We start from the raw sequence: 23064 nt of genomic DNA, 5'->3' as shown, positions 1-23064 counted from the left end.
TTCAAATACACATACATGACCCATGTGAAATGCTTCCCCTATGCAGCCCGCTTGGATTGTGCAAGAACAGCAAAAAATAAACAATAACGACAATAACGATAAAACAACAACAATAATAAAGGAACAATATCAAATAAAAGATGTCAAATATAAGAAAGAGGAGCACTGAATGAGTGCTAAAGAAACGTGTTAAACTAGGATTAAAGGCATGAACATGAAAATAAGATATAAGTGAGTGACACATTTTCTACTGGCAATCATGGAGCTCGGTCGTCTTGGCACTCTTATGCAACATCTGTTGTCCGCCTCTGCCTGATTAACTTATCTCCTCGCCATGGATCATTACAATGACAGAGTTCACTTCTGTTGCCCTACTGATTAAAGTTTTTCACAGACTCCTCTAAGGAGGTAAAAGGTGAGACAGGGGCAGTCACATTATGACTGACGCGAGTTTAAGGTGGATTTTTTTTTTCACAAATATCCAAAAATACATAACATTTGAAAGATTGATTTTTTTCTTCCTCAATATAAATGACCTCCATACTCTATACTGGCCATACTAAATTGTCCTTAGGTATGAATGGGTGTGTGTGTGTCAGCCCTGTGATGTCCTGGCAGCCTGTCCAGGGTGTCTCCCAGCCTGCCACCCAATCACTGCTGGGATAGGCTCCAGCATCCCCACGACCCTGAGAGCAGGATAAGCGGCTCAGATAATGGATGGATGGATATATATTACATATATTATATATTTTATACACACACACACACACACACACACACACACACACATATACACTACCGTTCAAAAGTTTGGGATCACCCAAACAATTTTGTGTTTTCCATGAAAAGTCACACTTATTCACCACCATATGTTGTGAAATGAATAGAAAATAGAGTCAAGACATTGACAAGGTTAGAAATAATGATTTGTATTTGAAATAAGATTTTTTTTACATCAAACTTTGCTTTCGTCAAAGAATCCTCCATTTGCAGCAATTACAGCATTGCAGACCTTTGGCATTCTAGCTGTTAATTTGTTGAGGTAATCTGGAGAATTGCACCCCACGCTTCCAGAAGCAGCTCCCACAAGTTGGATTGGTTGGATGGGCACTTCTTTGAGCAGATTGAGTTTCTGGAGCATCACATTTGTGGGGTCAATTAAACGCTCAAAATGGCCAGAAAAAGAGAACTTTCATCTGAAACTCGACAGTCTATTCTTGTTCTTAGAAATGAAGGCTATTCCATGCGAGAAATTGCTAAGAAATTGAAGATTTCCTACACCGGTGTGTACTACTCCCTTCAGAGGACAGCACAAACAGGCTCTAACCAGAGTAGAAAAAGAAGTGGGAGGCCGCGTTGCACAACTGAGCAAGAAGATAAGTACATTAGAGTCTCTAGTTTGAGAAACAGACGCCTCACAGGTCCCCAACTGGCATCTTCATTAAATAGTACCTGTTAGAGCCTGTTTGTGCTGTCCTCTGAAGGGAGTAGTACACACCGGTGTAGGAAATCTTCAATTTCTTAGCAATTTCTCGCATGGAATAGCCTTCATTTCTAAGAACAAGAATAGACTGTCGAGTTTCAGATGAAAGTTCTCTTTTTCTGGCCATTTTGAGCGTTTAATTGACCCCACAAATGTGATGCTCCAGAAACTCAATCTGCTCAAAGAAGTGCCCATCCAACCAATCCAACTTGTGGGAGCTGCTTCTGGAAGCGTGGGGTGCAATTTCTCCAGATTACCTCAACAAATTAACAGCTAGAATGCCAAAGGTCTGCAATGCTGTAATTGCTGCAAATGGAGGATTCTTTGACGAAAGCAAAGTTTGATGTAAAAAAAATCTTATTTCAAATACAAATCATTATTTCTAACCTTGTCAATGTCTTGACTCTATTTTCTATTCATTTCACAACATATGGTGGTGAATAAGTGTGACTTTTCATGGAAAACACAAAATTGTTTGGGTGATCCCAAACTTTTGAACGGTAGTGTATATATATATATTCTTTATTTACACATGTGAAAAATTAGAAAAAGATAAAATTCATAATTCTAAACAGAATGTGAAGGAGAATTGCCTAAAACCCCTCAAGGGGCTTGAAAGGTGATATTCTCCAGGCAGCATACTACCGGAAACTACCACAGCAATGTGGTATGCACCATTTGTATGCATCTGTCAATAACTACAGATACAGCAAAAGGCGGAGACCCAGTTCAGCACAGCACCCGACAACAATGCATCCCATAAACACCCATGTTACAGCAGCACAATGAATCAGTCAAAGTCACAAGACACACACACACACACACACACACACACACACACACACACACACACATACACACACACACCCACCCACCCATCATCAGAAGCAGAATCATGTTTATTGGCCATGTAGGTTTGCACACACATGGAGTTTGACTCTGGCTTCGTGGCTCTCTCAGTGTACTTAACATAGAAGAACAACACTACAACACAACAGTCTTCAGATATACACACAATGCTTGACTTATACAGGCGATAAAGTGCAATGGTGCAGAGAATATATACCAGAGCTGCTGATATAAATGTTTTATATATATATATATCCATCCATCCGTCCATTGTCTTAACCGCTTAGCCTGCTCTCAGGGTCGCGGGGATGCTAGAGCCTATATATATATATATATATATATATATATATATATATATATATATATAAAACATTAGCAGCTGATGAGTGCAAGACACAAGAAACAGGCCTGTACTGCAATGTATTTAAATCTTTTTTCCTGTATCCGTGTTTATATATATATATATATATATATATGTGTGTGTGTGTGTGTGTGTGTGTATGTATGTATGTATGTATGTATGTATGTGTGTGTGTGTGTGTGTGTGTGTGTGTGCGTGCGTGCGTGCGTGTATGTGTGTGTGTGTGTGTATGTATAATCCAATTTACTTGACTCGCTGGATTATTTTGCTCCTTATTTGTTGAGCACTTTCCCTACCGTTGAGTGTTTCTTTTAACAAAGTCATATATATATATATATATATATATATATATATATATAATTCATTGAATGTCAGAAAATGTGAGCAATTTCGATTATTCTGTCCTAAAACTAGAATATATACCTTTTGCATGATTGTAAATCTAAATCTGTTTTATTTTGGCCCAGATGAATGAAAACCCAAGATGTTTTTAGTGACAAGTAGTTACTACTAAGTATACATTTTCCTACACTGCCACTGACAAACATCATTACCCTTAAATATGAGCCAGCATCTTTGGGCATTTGACTTAAGCTTTCTCTTTTAGTTCTGCAGAAGCTCTTAAGTCTCTTTATGTTATCTATTTATGTTATGTGATTAGATAGAAGCCAACAAGGAAGTCAAAAGGGTCAATTTATTTTAAGGCTATGATTAAAAAATGTCTAAAACGTAATTATGTAAAACATAATTAATTTTCTCCTTGTATATATTGAATTTACTTAGAGGAATCGTCCTTCTTTTTTTTTTGGTGTGTCTGGGTCACTGTGTAAACTGATAAGCAGCTATGGTAATACAGATTTCTTTGATATGACACAATGGTTGATTTTATGAGGCTTTTTTTTTTTTGGTCAGAAATTGATCAACAAAAGTCCCCATATGATTCACGTGAATGTTCACGTTTTACATGATCATTTTAGAGTCTGAATTACCAATGCTTCTTGAAATAGTAGCCTGAGTAACAGAAATCAAAATCAAATCAAATCAATTTTATTTGTATAGCCCAATATCACAAATTAAAAATTTGCCTCAGTGGGCTTAACAGCAACACAACATCCTGTAAAGTAAAATATTTCCCTGTTCTTTGCTTAAGCAAATTTAATTAGATTAATCTACTTCCACACAACTAACTCCGGGCAAGCTTAAGCTAGCTAGCCAAGTTAGTTCATCCATTTCCATGTAACCTGGTTTTGATTTGAGTTTGTTTTTGAGATTACAGTATATGCAGATTACATGGTAACCATTTCTGCCTGAGCCATAAATGCAGAATCTCTGTTTAAAAAAAAAGAAAGAAAGAAATGCAGCAGTTTTCAGGGAAACAAAATCAAAAGAATGAATCAGAAGTTGAAACAAGATGCAACTTAATGCAATCAGACAGTCCCATCCCATCGAGTGCTGACCAATGAGTCTTCGGCAGGTTTGTGAAATGTTTTTTTACCTTTGGCCTGCCACAAAGCCTGCTTAGACTTTGGAACCAGGGCAACACATTTGCAGCTGCTGATGATCACATACAGTAAAGGTGGGAGAGGTATAAAAGCCTTTAAGCAGACGCACGGAGATTAGTCTTCAGAGAAAGAGGGAGACTCTCCATTCCTTCAGGTTTCCAGAGCTTCTTCACACCCATCATGGGGGGAACCAAGCTCTGCGTTCTGCTGCTGCTCAGCACGTACGCCCTGGCCCGTAAGTACCGACCCATCACCACGACCCGCAGATACTTACTGTTCATCTACTAGCTAGCAAAGGATGCCTGAGTGTCTTTACTGAACAACGGATTTATTCTAAAACACTGCGTTACCATTTGGAAAGGGGGGGGGGGGAGTGCCATGAGATAAAACTGACCTTTATTTTTTAGTTTCCACCCTTTTTCTCCCCAAATTGTACCCACCGCCCTTTATTTTCAAGACATAAATGATGGCATCCTCTAAAGTGTCACTGTTTTGTAAGGAGCTTACACTTAAATAACAGTGTAACTATGGTTTATTTTGATGTGTCAGCAACCATTTTGTCAAAAATACTGTCAAATTTTGGATTGCTATTTTGTTATACAAATCTTGAGTTACCAACTCTGTATGATTTTTATTTTATTTATTTTATTTTATTTTTTTGTTCTGTCCATATATAGATACTGTCAGTTTTGCTTTTACCATGTTGCTGATCAGCAAACACACGAATAGGTCATGTGAATAATGAGGATATTTTTCATATATGTATTTGAATGTTGCTGTCGGTAAAGGTATTTATCTATTTCCACAGTAAAGTTATTTATCTGAATGCCTTTACTTTTCTTATCCTCTGCAGAGCAAGATGTCGATGGCCAATCTCCAACGTGTTTCTGTAAGTTATATTTCTAAGGCAAACACTTTAAGATCTAACTGTTTGCAGCATCCAGATTTCCGGATTTCCCCAAAAAGGATAATAACAATGAACTGAGTTGATAATGACAATGATAATAATAACAATAATAACAGTAACAACAATAAAGGATTGCATTATAATATTATAATGTGTACAATAAAGTGACTGAAATTATTAAAAATACTGAAATCATTTTGTTCAAACTAAAATTAAAATCAGTTGCCTAATTTACCTACTCAATTTAATTTTGTTAGAGGATCTAAAAGTCACACATTGTGTCCTTAGAGGGGGTATTAGGCTGCCACATTTTCCTCATCAGCTCTATTCAAATTTCCATGAAAATTCAGTCTATTAATGTCTTTTTTTTTTCTTTTTCTTTTTTTTTTACTGATCCATTTCCAGTCATCTAATCACTGTTTAAAACGTTTACTTTAGTGGCCAGAAGGTTCAAGAATTTCAAGAGGTTTGTGTACAACTACGAAGCTGAAACCCTTAACGGAGTGAACGGAGCTGCGGATCTCAAGAACGGTCCCAAAGTCTCCTGCAAGGTCGGTCTCGTACCCCTCACCGTGGCCTCCGATGCAGCACTTTCCTGCCTCCAGCGTGCAAAAGGGAGCGCAGTTCTGAGAAGGTTTTGTGTTGTCTGGTTTACAGGTTGAGATAGACGTGCCCCAGACCTGCAGTTTCATCCTGCGCACATCGGAGTGCTCTCTGATGGAGGCCGTTGACGTCAGTGCAGAGGGTGCTCCAGTGTTTGGACCCGCTGCAAACGCCGAGGCTTTCAAAGTTGCCATGGCAAAGTAGGTCAACTCATCCCGTCTCCCACCCGACATTCACTCACCCTTTGTACTGTTTTGCATCGCTTGCCCTAAAACCGAGGCGTGAAGAATCAGAAAGGTCGAGTTCAGTGTGATTTATTTATTTTAACTTTTACTTAGACAGGCGAGTCGAGAGGAACAAATGCTGTCAGATGTGTTGGGATTGAAATGAAAAAAAAAAACCTATTAGTTAAAAAAAAGAAGAAGGAAGCAACGGGCATCCGGGTAGCATAGCAGTCTACTCCATTTCCTACTAACACAGGAATCGCTGGTTCAAATCCCCGTGTGGCCTCCGGCTTGGTCGGGTGTCCTTACGACACAATTGGCCGAGTCTGCGGGTGGGAAGCCAGATGTGGGTATGTGTCTTGGTCACTGCACTCACGCCTCCTCTGGTCGGTCGGGGCACCTGTTTGGGGGTGAGGGGAACTGGGGAGAATAGCATGATCCTCCCACACGCTATGTCTCCCTGGCGAAACTCCTCACTGTCAAGTTGGAGGAGGCATGTGGTAGTCTGCAGCCCTCCCCGGATCGGCAGAGGGGGTGGAGCAGCGACCAGGATGGCTTGGAAGAGTGGGGTAATTGGCCAACAACTGGGGAGAAAAAGGGGGGGGGGAATTTATATGACATGGAAACACCAGCGTTAAGAAAAGGCTGAAAACAGCATTTCCTTCTTCATAGGAACCCCTTGAAATTCATGGTAGAGGGACAGACTGATGTCAAGCTCTTCCCCGAGGAGGACGAGCCCGTCAACATCCTGAACGTCAAGAGAGGAATCATCTCAGCACTTGTTGTACCCGCAATGGAGGAAGAGAGGAATAGGGAAATGGTAAGAGCTGCTCCCAAATGGCCGACGGCCTTCTATATTCTTATATATATTCTTGGAAACTATGGCAGTTATCGATCGGCTCAGCCCTGAGTCATCAAGCAAAGCTTCATTGTGTTTGTGGTGTGGCTCCATGTGAAGATAAACAAGTTATGCAAGGAAAAGATAAGGTCCAATCAAGGGTAGTAAAAACCATCCTGTGACATTGTGTTCTCCAAAATGCCAGCCCTCAGCCAAAGGTCAAAGTCCTAGATAAGTTTATCTTAAAGTGGCATCTTCTGTACTTGCGAGATTAGGGCTCATTTCTCAAGCTCAGTACTCAAGATAATTTAACTGGTGTAAATTTTTATTTAGCAAGAGAGCAGGTTTAAAAAAAAGAACCTGGTTCAATTAATCATTGCAATTTAACCTGTAGGTGACTTCTACTATATGAGGGAATTTCAGTAGTTTACAGCCTCATGAAGCACGATAACATAACTTTTAAATGCCTTTTTGGGATTGCCAAAAACGACCCATAAGCCAAACCAAAGTGTGTACCAAGAGTCATTGATCCAGTGTGATATTCAGGCAAGGGACATGCTGACGCCCATACTGGTGTTGCATATTGGGCTGGTACCAACCTACAATGGGGTAATATCGAAGATTTCACCCATGACTAAGAGCTGATACTAAAAGCCATGAGTAACATGTCATAAACAAAAGCAAAATGGCTTACTGCATTTTTGGCACGTAGAAGCCTGTATTTATTAGTGGGAAAAAAAACTCCTCGGTTATGTTGTCCAAAGTAATGGTGCACAACTGCACCACTTAACAAAAGTAATGGATCGGATCGGTACTGGCCAACACTCAAAGATTCCTGCTTGCAATCGGTATCGGCAGGGAAATAGTGATATCGGTGCACCCCTAATTCGGGCATGAACGTCCTTTTCTTTCCTAACCTCCATGACCTCTGATCATTTTTCAGGCAACCGTACACGGAGTCTGCACCACCGACTTCACCGTCAACTCCAGGGAGGAAATTGCCACCGACGTGACCGTCAGCCGAGACCTGTCCAGATGTGACCGCTTCAGCGCCAAAAGGGAGCACACCAGTCCTTTGGCTCTCATCTCCGGCATGGTAAGACTCACGATGACTAAATACTGCAGTTGAAGCAATGTTTAGTCATTGTTAAACTCTGGCATGGATGTGGTAATCCCCAGCGGCTGCCCCAGCCTCCGATAAAACAGAAAGCACGCTAATGAACAAAACACCCACTTTCTGGAATTCTTCCATTTTGAAAAGGAGCTATTTTCAGTCATAGTCTTTGTTGGGCCTGAACTGATCGTACAAAGTGATTGAGCGAACAAAGACATGCACTGGACAAAATACTGGGAAAAAAAAATCTGAATCCATCCAAGTTGGGTGGAGGTGTCTACCTCCAATTCTGCTCCTTTCTCAAGGCTTAGGACACACTGTGTGGAAATCCATTTTAGTTACTGTATGTCTCCACAGAGGCAATGAAGGATTTTTTTTTTAAATGATAATAGATAATACCTAAACTAGCAGTAGATTTTCATTGATTTATTTCTAAGCTTACAGTTGTACTACAGAAACCCTTATGGTGATTTAGGGACCTGTTGACAGAAAAAGAAATTAGGACACGCACAAGTTGTGTTCATTCATTACAACTGTTTCAAACTATATGCCATTTTGTGATTTTCACCAACCATTGAGTGACGAAGAGAAACTTGCATATAACTGGTGTGTTTGATGATCACCATGTGGGTGAAGTGGGCACCACATAATGCTATACAGTCAAGCGTCCCTTCCTCAGCTATCCATATTCTCACACTATGCAGATGTGCCATGTTAACGTTCTCCCCATATCTCATATTCATAATCTAACATGGATGTTTTGTGCCCGCCAACAGAATTACCCCCTATCTAAGATGATTAGCAGCACTCAGACTTGTAACTACAAGTTTGACAACCAGAGGAAGCACATGACCGGTGCAACCTGCACTGAGAAACACATCTTCATGCCCTTCTCTCATCAGTAAGTTTGACTAGAATGAAGCATTAATACAATAGGGCAGGAGTACCTGATTCTGCTAAAGTGCCCTGTCCATAGAATAGACAGTAAAAACTGAAACGTGTCACAGTTCATTCAACTGTTTACACAGAAGTGCTTGGATTTCCTCATTCATTTATGCAATGTAAAAGCATTTCAATAATCATATTCATTCATAACTTTGAACAAATTTCCGCATATCTAACAGTCTCCCAAATGATAATTACTAAATTCTTCAAATTTATCACCATCAAACATTTCTTTGTCTGTCATTAAAAACAGGAATGAGTATGGTATTCTTACACTGGTGAAGCAGACCCTCACTCTGCGAGACAGCAGCAAGATCAACGACAGAGTCTTTAACCACAGTGAGTGTTGAACGCTGAAAATGAATAGTGAAAAATACATTGCAATATTTATGTATGTTTAGCATGTCAGGTATGTCAAAATTCCACAATAACTTCATTGGCTTTATTATATTATTCTCTAAAGATGAGAACAACCTTAAGTTCTTGCACATGGAGGCCTTCGAGGACAAGGCACCCATCCAGACCAAGGATGCAGCAGTTGCCGCCATGAGAGAGTTGAGCACCCTGTCTCAGGCTTCACCTGGCCACCAGCGTGCAAGCACATTCCACAGACTGGTGTCTGAGCTCCGTGGCCTGAAGGCCGACATCTTGAGCTCAGCAGCCCTGGATATGATGGACATGTCCCAGGCCCTAACATGGCAGGCTTTGGCTCAGTGCGGTACCCCAGAATGCAGCAGTGCCATGCTGAGTGTCCTCAGGACCTTCGACAAGGCTGCTATCGAGGTTGATGCTGCCATCTATGCCCTGGGACTGCTACCCAACCCCTCCCGCCTCCTGGTCAAGGATATGCTGGCAATGGCTCAATACAAGCAGAGCAAACCCATCATGTTTGCCTTAAGCAACGCCATGAGGAAGTAAGCAAAATTATTCATAAGTTGTTCCAAGCTTTGAGGTCAGCCCTGGTCATTGCCGTGACAGTGAAAGTTGGATTCTTTTGTAAATGTTCAACTTACAAATGTCTGCCTTTGGTTTTAGGCTATACCAGGCTGAGGGTAAAGTCACCCCTGAGATGACTGCTGTGTCCGAGTTCATGGCTTCCATTCTGGGCGAGGACTGCGCAGGGGAGAAGGAGCGAACCTTCATGACGCTAAGGGTAGATAACCAGCTGTAAAATCAACAATGATTCATACCTGATAACCAAACAATTATATGGCTCTTTTCACTCATAGTTTTATTTATTTTTTCTGACATCTTATTCTCTACTCTTCAAAATTGCAGGTGATTGGTAACATGGGAGAGGTGATGGAGGCTGCAGATCCAACTATAAAGACCACACTGTTGAAATGCATGAGACAGCCTGCAACTACACTGTCTGTGCAGCTGGCTGCCATCCAGGCTTTCAGACGTATGTCTGTAACTGATGAGGTAAATGTTGTTTGCTGCGCCCTCAGAAGAATCACACTACAGAGCCAGTAATCTACGTACTCAACGCTCGCTTTTCAGTACAGGTTTTATACAGCTTTGTACTTTTCTGGACCACACTGACACCTGCATCACTGTTTTCCCATCCAGGTGCGCTCAAACCTCCAGAGGGTCAGTCAGTATGCCAAGGGAGCTGTGCAGAAGCGCCTGGCAGCCTACCTGATTCTGATGAGGAATCCCGAGGCAAGCGACTTTGAGATGATCAAGAAGATGCTCAAGCAGGAACAGAACCCACAGGTCAAAGCCTTTGTCACGTCTCACATTCACAACATCATCTCCTCCACCGATCCCGAGACCCAGAGGTGAGATTGGAGTCCCTTTCCATTTGTAGAGCATTAGACAGATAGAATAGAGTCTTTTAACTTATATGGAGCCTCGTATTAAATCAACAATGCTAAAAAATAACCAGCCAACAATACTGATAAAGGTGACTTACCTTCCACTCTCGCCTACAACTTGATAATTTTGACATTTGTATTTCCAGGATTGGTAAGAAGATCGTAGATGCCTTGCAGAACTCTGATGTGGACAGCCACACTGACTACACCACAATGTCCCGCAACTACAAGCTGGAAATGGCAAATGAACAAATGCAAGCCAAAATTCAAGGCAACACTATCTTTGATAGTGCCAACCAATTGCCCAAGGAGGTCCTGTTAGAAACTACCCTGAAAGCGTTTGGCTACAATATGGATCTGTGGGAGGTAAGCAAAAACAATAATCATTAATTATGTAATCATGTCGTTCATTGTTATGATCTCATCAGACCCAGGCCAAGTCAAATAGCAAACATATGTAGGCTGTCTGTCAGAAGTTGTCAGTTACAGCAAAGAATATTCAAATGACTTAAATGCTTTCCAGGTTTTCTTAAAACGTTCTGTAAAATGCTGTTTGCATTAATTGGCGAACTACCCCGATGCGCAAGGAGAGAAGAATAAAACAATGCATAGATAGGATTTATGGGTGCCAGGATGGTCTGGATTTTTTAATGCCGAATTCACGCTTATCCTGAATATAATTGCTTTATTGGTCTGTAGGTTGGCATTGAAGGGAAGGGCTTTGAGCCAACCATTGAGAGTCTTTTTGGAAAGAACGGGTTCTTCCCAGACACTGTGTCCAAGGCTATGTACTGGGCTGGGGATAAGATGCCAGCCAAGATCAGCGAGGTTCTGGAGAAATGGGCTTCTACTCTAAAATCAGGCGGCCAGAAGAAGCAGGTATAACTTGTTGTGGCAAAATAGTCTTCATATATGTTTATGCCTTCATCTCACTCACACTTGTAGTTTGTGTTGAATTATTATTTTGTGTCAATACCACCACATTTGATATGAAAAATTTTTGAAACTCTTTACCAAGGTGCCTGAGAATCTTGTGAGGGAAATTGTTCGTAATTTCAACAAGCTGACAGCAGATCTGCAGGCTCAGGAATCCACAGAGGCCATGGCCTACCTTAGGATCATGGGAAATGAACTTGGTTATATCAAGGGCAGCGAGCTGAAGGGCATCGCTCAATATGCAATCATGTATGCTGAAGTTTTCCTGAAGACTCTTCCTACTGAGGTACAATCCTTCCCTACATTTCACACCAGCCCTCACATGAATAAATAAATCAATTCCTTTCCAGTGATAAGAGAGCGCTTAACCATGGTTAGCATTTTACCACCATTTCCAATCTCTTCATCAGGCCATGAAGAAACTGATATCCGGTACCGACAATGAGATCTTCGGGCATTACATCTTCATGGATAACAAATTCACCTTATCGACAGCGTCTGGCCTCCCTCTGAAGTTTGCTCTGTCTGGCACCTTTGCTGCTGGTGCAAAGGGAGGACTTCGCATTGCACCAAACATGGTAAATATTTCATGCTTTATCTTTAGCCGGTCCTTAAACCTAGCCCTCTTGTACTGTTCTGTCTGAATAGATTTATTTTATTAATACTTACTTCATGTGAGATGTCTTGAATATCATGCAAAGCATCATTATTATAGTTATCAATCATAGCAGTAGTAGTAGTGGTACTCCTAGCAGCCATAGTAGCCGTAGTAGTCATAGTAGAAGTAGTAATAGAAGTAGTGCTGTTGATGTATATAATTCATATTATATTCATATCAAAATGTATTCTCAAGCGTCTACAACCTGTTTTATGTTTTATTTTTACAGCAGGAAGTATCCTTCAGCCCCTCTGTGGGAACAGAGTTTGTGACACAGATGGGTGTTCATATCCCAGAGTTTGTTGTGTCGGCAGTCGAGATGCACACCAACATATACCACGAGAGTTCTCTCAATGCTAGGATCACCATGGACCAGGGCCAGGTCAAGCTGTCCATTCCCGCCCCACAGGGCTCCAACCAGCTCTTCAGAATAAGGTAACAAATACCCTCAACAGAACATGAAGTAGATATCACTAACGTATTATATATAAAACGTTACATGTGTATGTATATTAAAGAAACAATCAGTTGCCTATTTTATCTCTGAATCTTGAATATAATCCTTCTAAGTTGATGCATGTTGCACGCTGTATCCAGATGAACTGATTCAACCTTCTTTGATGTTGGTGGTGTTTCAACAAAGGGTGTTTTACTTTATTTCCAGGTGGGGTTTTGAATCCAGTCCGTTAAGGTAATACATAATTGGAACTAATGTAATTGTTCTTTCTTTCAAATAGCAACAGAATGCTGAGTGTGACCACCGGCCAGGTTACCCTGATCCCACACAAGGATGAGGGCAGGACTAATAACATTAACTGCAGACCTCTCTTCCCTGGAATCAAGTACTGTACCACTCTCCGTTACTCTGTTGCTGGTGCCAACAACGCTGCTCCTTACTTCCCACTCAACGGCGAGACTAAGTAAGTTACAGTTTTAAGACTATGTACTTATTTGATAATCACCTATGCCCTAATACTGACTCCATCACAAGAGTGATATAGCTAATATTCTCTAATGAATTAATATTCATTATTATTTCCCAGATTTTCTGTGGATCTTCAGCCCACTGGTGAGGTTTCTGAGTTTACTGCCACCATTGCCTACAAGCTGCTCAGCGAGGGCAAAGAGGGACGTCACAAGACTGATTCTCTGAAGATGATCCTTAGAGCGGAGGGTATGAGCATTATGTTTCAATATAAAAATATGCTTCCTGGTTTATTTGGTTTAAGATATGTAATAGAGGCATCCGGGCAGCGTAGCAGTCTATTCCGTTGTCAACCAACACATGGATCGTCGGTTCGAATCCCCGTGTTACCTCCGGCTTGGTTGGGCATCCCTACAGACACAATTGGTCGTGTCTGGTCAGTCGGGGTGCCTGTTCGGTGGGGGAGAGGGAAGTGGGGGGGGGGGGGTAGCGTGATCCTCCCACGCGCTACCTCCCTCTGGCGAAACTCCTCACTGTAGGTGAAAAGAAGCGGCTGGTGACTCCACATGTATCAGAGGAAGCATGTGGTAGTCTGCAGCCCCCCCCCCCCACCCCCCGATCATCAGAGGGGGTGAAGCAGCAACCAGGACAGCTCGGAAGAGTGGGGTAATTGGCCAACTATAATTGGGGAGAAAAAGGGGGGAGATTTGTCTTAGAATTGGCCTTCTGTGCAAATACTCACTCTGGAGATAGTCAGAACTGTTACATCAACTGTGTATTGATAAATGGCAACTTGTTTTTTGTGTATCGTTAAAAAAAACTAATCTGATATACTTTATTGTGGCTTTAGGTGAGGAGCCCACTGAAGCCACAGTCACGATGAAATACAACAGAAACAGGAATATCTTCACCACCAATGTCCAGATCCCCGACTTTGACGTGGAGACCGGGATCAGGGTGGGACTCACTGACAGCAGTGCTAAAGGCAAATCTATTACCCTTGAGGTCACCAACAAGAACATCCCTCAACTGTCACTAATCGGCCGTGCCAAGTGAGTAAAACAAGACACAAAACCTTTGCTTACAGTTGAGCTACAATCTTTAATCAGCAGCTGAAATTAATAAAATGTCTGACTTCTATAAATCAACACTGCTCTTGTCCAGATAAGACTTCACTCTGTCCTTTTTTAAATCTTTTTTTTTATCCACGTAATGCTTTTGTTGGCCACAGGCTTCAGGCTATGACTGACGGCATGCTGCAGGTTCAGCTGGTAGTACCTTCACTCAAGACTGATGCTGCCATCACTGGCACCATAAGGAACACAGAGGGACTCACCATGGAGATCAAGAGTGACATCAAGCTCCTTGAGACCTCCTCCATTCAGGCAGTCATCTTCAAATATGGTACACCTCTCAAATATTAGCTTTTATTGACTTCAAATATGAACATTTTCAGGAATTTGTTTAAATAGGCAAAATATATTCAAGAATGCTGACCATTAAAATGATATCCTTTACTCTAGGCACGGACCAGGCTGAGGTTCAGCTGATGTCAAACATGAATTCTGGTATGATGAGAGTCCTCGTGCCTTACACCGAAGCCTTCAATGTTTGGCTGAAGCAGCTTGTGGACGATGTCATGGATCAGCAGGTGGTTAAGACTGACATGAAACTGGGACACATTTTTACCAAGGCTGTTGAGGTAAAAAAAATATCATTAATATTTTAATGAACCCCTCAATACTTTAGAAATCCCTTCTTGTTCCTGTAACTTCAACACAAAATAATGGTGATGATGATGTTTTTTTTGTTTGTTTGTTTGTTTGTTTTTTAAACAGGCTAGCAATATCTGGATGGACAAGATTACCGCTGATGTCCCCTATGTACAAACTGTGAGGGACAGTATGAAAGACCTGGCAATGCCCTCAATGCCAGAGACTCTGTTTATGAACCTGTAAGTAAAATTCTTAGTCATCAATTTGACCTTTTTTTAAACTATCAGTTTCTCGACTAATTAGGCGTACCTCTCACCTCCTTCTTTATAGCTCAATAAGTGTTACTATTTCATCTAATATACATATATATATATATATATATATATATATATATATATATATATATATATATATATATATATATATATATATATATATTACTAAAAAAATTATTTCACTTTCACCAGCGAAAGCACATTCAGGTACCGATTCAACAAGGACCATATCACCTTGACCATACCCCTGCCTCTTGGAGGAAAGTCATCTGAGGAGCTCAGGATACCTTCCATGCTCACAACCCCACACATGTCAGTGCCTCAGGTTGGCTTGGAGCTTGCCCAGAGGGAGATCCAAGTCCCCACCTTCACCATCCCCACTGACTATGATCTTAATTTGCCACTCATGGGAATGGTGGAAGCGTCTGCAAAGGTCAACAGCAACTACTACAACTGGGAGGGAATGGTCTCTGCTGGGAACAACACTGCAGAGTCTCCTAATTACTTGATTAAATTCAAGGTCATGGCTGACAGTCCCATCGAACTCCTCTCTTTCACATCTGAGGGTAATAATCTGTCCTAATGCATTTATTTAGAGGAATCATAAGGTTATTCTTTTGCAGAGTGCAAAAGTCATGCAAACATTATTGACAATTATGTTAAGTGTGACATTTGTAATTGTTTATTTTCAATTTGAAGGCAACGACCTACTTGTCTCCATTGATTCAGTGTTGCACTATGTTCTGCACTGGATGTACCATATTTCAGTCACTTAGAGTGAGTAAGATTTTACATGTTTATCTTATCTTGTTTTACAGGAGCTGCCCAGATCAGTGACACACCAGAGGTGATTTTGAAGGTCGCTATTGATGGTTCCATGAAACACAAGCTTATGGATGCCAGTTTTGATGTCTTGGAAACCATGGCTCTCTCAGACAAAATGTTGTCAACAGGAAGCTACAATATCCAGGCTTCCAGCCCTCTAGGTTTAAGAACATCCCTGGACGTAACCTCGCAGTTGTCCCTTGGCTCAGACATGCTCTCTGGAGATGGAAATGTAGATGGAAGTATGTTGGTCGGATCTATGTCTGCTAGTACCACCTATTCCCATTCCTTTTCTATTAAGCCAATGATGAAAGAAGCAAAAGCCGAGTCCAAACTGACCATGAAATCTCCAATCCTGAAGGTTATGAATGAGATTAAAGGAAATTACGCAAACGAGCAGCTTCTGATTGAGTCCAACACCGAAATGAACAATGAGCCAGTGAAGCACACCACCAAATTTAGCATTGGCTACAAAGATGCCCAGCTCACAGTCCAGTCTAACTCTGAGACCAAGGTTGTTAATAGAGTGCTTCGTAGCCAGGTAGACTTCGCTGCTTCCAGAGCAAAGGCCAGCATCAGGGTAGAGAATCAGGCAGATGATAATGAGAACCGTGCCTACACTTTGCTCTCTGGGTCCATGGACCCCTCTGGTGTCGAGGTCAATGCAGATGCCTCAGTGAATATCTTTGCAACCCGTGCCTCTCACAAAGCAACCCTGTCTCTGAACATGAATGGCCTGACCACCAGTTGCACCACAACTGCACACAGCAGTATCCCACTGACCTTTGAAAATGCTTTCCATGGTGGAGTTGACACCACTGGAGCCACCATGTCTATCACCACCAAGGGATCCATGAGGGAGAACAAAGCCGAACTCAATGTTGAGGGAAAGATTGGAGGTTCAGAGGCCTACCTTAAAAGCATGTTCGAGGGCAACCTCTTTAATGCTAACACCAGAAACGCAGTGAACCTCAGAGTGAATAGGGATTCCATGACCTTTTCCAACAACCTGGTTGGATCTCTTAATGAGATAAGGACTGATAGCACACACTCCATGACCCTTACTCTACGATCCCTGATGCTCCAATCTAAGACGGATAACTTCTTTGACAACAAAAATTCCTACAAGCATGACATCACAATTAGGATGGAGCCTTTCACTGCCTTAGTCAAGAGTAGAAATGACTTGAAGATCATGGATGCCAACTTTGTGAATGAAGCCGAGCTCAGGGCACAGCCTTTTAACTTGGAGATGACTGGGACAATGATGGGAACCTTTTCAGAGGAACAGCTGAAGCACACCTATGAAATCAAATTTGTTGATATGATTCTATCTACAAAGTACGACACCAATGGTAAACTCCTGGGGTCACGCATGACACATACCACTGACATGGAGATTTCAGGTCTGAGGATGGTGTTCAACAATAGGGCTAACTTCAACTCACCATCTCTTCGTTTTGACAGCACTGTCGAAACTATTGCTGCACCCTTCACACTCCACATTGATGCAATTTTCAACTCAAATGGTGACATCTATCTATACGGACAACAGAATGGTGAGCTGTACAGCAAATTCCTTTTGAAGGCAGAGCCCCTGGTTTTCATGCACTCATTTGAGAATAGAGCCTCAAGCACTCATGAAATGGAAAATGGAGTTTCCATGAAGACTAACATGAACAACAAGTTCAACAGCCTGATGACCCTCCAGGAGCAGAGTGTCACACTGAAGATGACATCCAAATTAAATGACCATGCCCTCAGTGAGGAAATGAATATCTACAACAACGCAGAGAAAATGGGAGTAGAGCTGAATGGAGCTGTCTCAACCACTCTCTTCAACAAAGCAGGTGAGAGCCATGACTACACCATTTCTGGATTTGTAAAGTATGACAAGAACAGTGACAGCCACTTCCTCCAGATTCCATTCATTGAGTATCTGCCTGCAGTCATTGACGAGATGAAGACTACCATCGTTAAGCTGATGGACAACAGCATTGAAATGCTGAGAAAAATCTATACCGAAAATGAAATCAGTTCCAGGATTCATTTGAAAGTGTCAGAACTGAAGGAGGTAATTGAAACATTTGACTTCAGGCTGTTTGGCCAAGACATGAAAAATTTCATCAACTCAATGGAAAAATACATCACCAGCATTATGGCTAAGTTCAACGCTGAGGAAGTTGTTAATGTTCTGAAATCAATCAGGAATACCATCGTACTGTGGCTGAAGAAACTTGACATCCCTACCAAGATCAATGTAATTTATAACAAAATAGAAGTGTTCTTGTCCCACTATGAGGTTGAAAATATCATTGAGAAAATAATGGATGAGGCTGTTGAAATTATGAAGCAGTACCGGGTAAGGGAAAAGATTCAGTCTGCATTTGCCACTCTCAGATCAATTGACATCCAACCTCTGCTTGACGAAATTATGGCACCTGTGAAGGAGCTGGTGAATGAACTGTATGCCTTTGACTTCAAGCAAATGATTGGTGACATGAGTGACTATTTCATTAAAATGGTTGAGAAAATCAAGTCATTTGATTACGAAGCATTCACAATGGAGCTGAAAGATAAAGTCACTGAAATAAGCAAGGTTCCCTGTTTTGGAAAACTCCATGGAGAGTTCAAAATCATCTCGCCTGACTACCGCCTCAAGACTACTGCTGAGCTGCGGAACATCACTACTACACTAGCCACACCAGAGTTTACAATGAACTTCACCTCACAGGCCACATCTACTTTTGACCTCCTTGCCTACGATCTAGATGCCAACGCTCACCTTGCTATTCCCAAAATGAGCCGTCTGTCTCTCACTGAGAAAATCATGGCAGTGCATACAGCTTTAAGTCTTGACCATCAGGGGGCTGTGAATTTCTATGGCTTGTCCGCTCAGGGTAATGCCAAGACCACAGTTAAAGCCACAACTGAGCCCTATGTTGCCGAGCTAGTTAGTGATGCATTCTTTGCATTGGAAAACGGAGTTTCTGTGAAAGTGGATAATGCATATAAACATGAGGTCAACATGCCACTCCTCAACATCTTCAGTGATGCATCTTTTAACCAGAAGGCTGTTGCACTGCTTGAAGCTGGCACTCTACGGCTGACCACTAGCAATGATGGCAAAGGAAAATATGCAGTTCAGGACTACTCAGATGAGGCAACCCACAAAAGTGACATTGAAGTAGTCATAGATCTTCACACTGCCAAGGTGACTTCCAAGGGAGAAACACAAAGTGGTTACCTTAAAATGAACCAAAATGTGAATGCTGAAATCTGCATTTTCCGCCATGTTATTATTGATGCCAGGGCTGAGACAGTAACTCCCTTCATGAAAAACAGTGTTGCAGAGTTGAAAGTCCAGGCTAAGGTTGAAGACTTAAAGATTGATGTGACTGCCTCTCATGATGCAGAACTTGTTGGACAAGTTGAGGGAAAACTCTCAAACTCTCTCCTTGTTTTGGCCACCCCATCTCAGTTTGTGTTTGACACCAAGAATAAGGGAAACCCCAAGGTTACTCTACCATTCAAGCTGTCTGTGAAGACAGATCTACAGAATGATATGGCTATTACCCTTAACTCTGAAGTGCAGCAGGCCAGTTGGACAGGCCTTGCTCGATTCAACCAGTACAAATTTTCCCATTACTTAACCATGGATAATCGTGAAAGGGAAATTCAGATCTTTGCAAAATTTGATGGTGAAGCCAATCTTGATAAGCTGAAGCAGCCTATCAGCATTCCTGAAATGACTGTTCCATTCTTTGCCATTAAGACACCAAAAGTGGAAAGCTACTCTTTGTGGGAAGACACTGGTCTGAACAAGCTCCTGACCACAACTCAGCAGACCTTCAACATGGATGCCAAACTCAAGTACATTAAGAACCCCGAAATGATTACTTTTGACATTGACATGGAACCAATCATTGATTTTTTAAATACAAATGGCAGGATTTTGCACAAGAACTTACTTGTTGGCAAGGATAAGGCTGTTGTTATCCTTACTAAATCTTATGGCCAAGCAAAGGCTGAGTATGACAAATACAGTATTGAGATGCCTGAAACTGTTACCATCCCTGCATACAAAGTTCCAGTGCTGGATATTGAAGTGTCCTCTTTCACCATTCCCTTGCCTGACTTCAGTTTCATCACAATGCCTGCTTTGCACATACCATCCGCCATTAGCAAGCTGACTCTACCAAAAATCACTCTACCCAAAATGCAGAAGAGCATTATGATCCCTGCTATGGGTGATCTAACCTATGAGTTTTCCATGAAGACAGCTGTGATCACACTTAAGACTGATGCAAGCATCCTCAACCAAGGTGATATCATCATTAAACTTGATGCCTCCTCATCCTCCGAGTTTGATGTTCTGACTGGTAAGATTGAGGGCACCACCACCATTAACAGAGTAAATGGAATGAAAATGGCCTCTGTCCTGTCTGCGAAACACATGGTTGTGGAGGGAAACCACGACAGCACCATTAACATCAACAACGGAGCAGTGGATGCTTCCATGACCAATTCAGCCAAGGTCATTCTGCCTGTCCTGATAATGGAGATCAACCAGGAGATGTTTGGAAATCCACAGGAAGGCCTTATTCTGTCTGTGTCCTCTCCATCTGCTGGACTCCTTGGACTCCAGCTGCAGGCTAAGCATCCAGCCCAAGTAAAGGGGAGAATCTTCGGCCGCTACCCGGTAAGATACAGAGTTTAGATTTAATTTTCCTTGCCTGCAAATGTATGTTTTGTTTGTGATTTCAGTTAATTTAGTCATATCCAATCCAAACCAATGCAGCCATGATTTTTCACTTATTGATATAATTACCTTTTTCCACACAGTCTGAGCCCACAAATGAAGTTGATATACTGGCTCTGAAGATGTCTGTGATGAACTTTGAGAAGCTGAGTCTTCAAACAGCCTGGAATATGGAAGTGCCCTATGAGATGATGCTGGGAATAAAGGAGAGGGTGCCTACAGTCATTTCACCAGAGACCATCCAAGATATTGTGTCTGATCCAATTAGCAAGGCCTACAGCAAGATAACCAACTTTGCTGGAAATCTTGAGGGTTCTTTTGAGCAAGCTAAGGAGCAGGGCAAAGTTATGTTTAAGAGAGCCGCTGACAACTTTGAAGCATTAAATCTTTCTAGAATGACCACAGTGGTCTCAGACAGCACAATTTTGATTCTTAGGAAGTACCAAAAGAACATCAACATTTTTCTTGATGCTGTCATTAAATTCCTGGGTGAGACCAAGTTCCAGATTCCTGGATTTGGAGAAAAGATGTCAGGATTTGAGGTCTACCAGAGCTTTAGCACCTTTGTTGCTGATGTATCCAAAGAAGCCATCAGAAGGGCTCCAGAGTACCTTGAAACTAGATTCGAACTGATCCTTAACTACTTCAGAGGCCTTAAGTTCACTTTGCCTGGCTCTAGAAGAGTTGTCAGTGGTAGAGAAATCTTGCATGATGTTGTTGCAGCAGTGAAGAAGATTCAGGGACAATTGATTGCCATTGTCAAGACATTGGGAGATATCAATCTGGAAGACATCATTAAGGGCTTCTCTCGTGTCATGAATGTTGTTGTTGAGAGGGCTGAGGAACTCCTCAAGTCCACAGGAATTCCAGATGTTGATATGCTTTCTGCTAGTGTGAGTGCTGTATACACGGATGCTATTAACTCTCAAGTCCTGGCTGACATCACTAAGAATATAGCCGAGGTCAGAAGAGTTGTTGAAGAATGCATAGACATTGTGAGAGCAAAGTTTGAATATCTTTTTGCCGATATGTCTATTGATCAGCTTCAAGTTGACATCCAGTCCTTCATTGACTCCATGGTGGAACGTGTGAATGCACTCTACAACAATGTCATCGAGTACATCAAGGAGATGACCAAAAAGTTTGATCCTTTTGTAAGAATGAGTGACAGACAGATGGATATTGACATTCCTTTACCATACATTGCCAAATTCAACTAAATGTGAACTTTGAAATATGACAGTATAAGCCTAATTTATTGTTTAATAGCTAACAAAAAATGTACACCATCAAAAGACAAGCCTCGACCCAGGATATTTTTGCCCCTGCCTTATTTTACAAATTACTCATTTCAGTATTTTTTAGTGTAGAATTTGATCTTTTCTGGTCGAGCTCTGCTCCGTTTGTGTTTTATTCTATTTAAAAAATAGAATGTATGAAGCCATCAATAAAGACAATTTGTACCGCATTTAATGTTTCTGTGCATTTTCTATCACTTACTTGCTCTAGCTGGAGTCAAAAGATCCAAGTGCAGAGTTCTTGTACTTTAATAAAGAAGTCCAAACAAATCCAAATCAGAATTCCCAGGGTTCATCATAAGAGCCAGTCCTGACCTCGCTGGGGCCCAAAGCAAAGTTCTGCCCCCCCAAAACCGTGAGCCATGTAAACCATTTGCCAGTGCCACACAGTCACACCTGACACTCCAGTGTTCCCACTACAATCCTCCCTCCTTTAAAACAGTTTGCTCCACCTGTCTGTTTAAGAATAAGTTGACCTATAAAGAACAGAATGAGGTTTAAACCAACAATATTTATTGAATAAAATATTTTCGATATAATCTTAAGCTAAGTGAATATTAACATAAATAAGAAATCGTAGAGAATATAAAAATTAATAAAAGATAATACTATGCTTTGGCTCTGCTGCCAATTAGTCCAGTCCTCACAATATTATACAATTAGCTTTGGCAATACAATGTAAACATAAGCCTATAGGCTATGGCTGCAGCTTTATGTCTCAAAATAGTAAAATAAAACCTCTATACAGCTGTGCGATTGGTTTTGGCTATACAATGTAACTATAAGCCTATAACAGTGCCATCACCCCATATATTGTCTGAACTGGTCCCCACAGAGGTTGCTGCTGGAAAGTCAGAGTTTAATTTCATGCACACGCATATGAACACATGTTCTGGGCGATTCGGTTATCTTTTCCGAGCTGCAGTTTGTAAACACCATTACCCATTGGCGTTTATCAATTTAACAAATATGTGTATTTCACTCTCACTTTTGTCAGGCGCAAAGTCACAGAACACAGCCCTGG

General features: G+C 41.5%; 1 protein-coding gene across 1 annotated transcript; it reads left to right on the top strand.

Annotated features, from left to right (window-relative positions):
- Window positions 1–4334: 4334 nt before the first annotated feature.
- LOC130125051 (apolipoprotein B-100-like) lies at window positions 4335–22210 on the top strand. Its single transcript, XM_056294482.1, has 26 exons — window positions 4335–4430; window positions 5049–5084; window positions 5541–5653; window positions 5760–5905; window positions 6602–6749; window positions 7711–7863; window positions 8658–8782; window positions 9080–9165; window positions 9290–9740; window positions 9862–9979; window positions 10105–10251; window positions 10399–10610; window positions 10793–11012; window positions 11346–11525; window positions 11665–11868; window positions 11993–12160; window positions 12470–12675; window positions 12978–13160; window positions 13284–13414; window positions 14016–14217; window positions 14397–14569; window positions 14689–14867; window positions 15004–15119; window positions 15348–15721; window positions 15974–20682; window positions 20826–22210. Exons 1-26 carry the CDS (start codon window positions 4376–4378, stop codon window positions 21960–21962), a joined length of 9972 nt encoding a protein of 3323 aa, XP_056150457.1. The 5' UTR covers window positions 4335–4375; the 3' UTR covers window positions 21963–22210.
- The last annotated feature ends 854 nt before the right edge of the window (window positions 22211–23064 follow it).

Source organism: Lampris incognitus, chromosome 15 (assembly GCF_029633865.1).
Source record: "Lampris incognitus isolate fLamInc1 chromosome 15, fLamInc1.hap2, whole genome shotgun sequence".
Lineage (NCBI taxonomy): Eukaryota > Metazoa > Chordata > Actinopteri > Lampriformes > Lampridae > Lampris > Lampris incognitus.
This window is presented reverse-complemented; position numbering and strand designations above follow the sequence as displayed.

Coding starts and splice junctions, on each gene's coding strand:
- LOC130125051 (XM_056294482.1), top strand. CDS start 4,376: ATGGGGGGAACCAAGCTCTGCGTTCTGCTGCTGCTCAGCACGTACGCC. Junction 13,161..13,283: donor CCACTCAACGGCGAGACTAA/GTAAGTTACAGT, acceptor ATTATTTCCCAG/ATTTTCTGTGGATCTTCAGC. Junction 15,120..15,347: donor GAGACTCTGTTTATGAACCT/GTAAGTAAAATT, acceptor CACTTTCACCAG/CGAAAGCACATTCAGGTACC.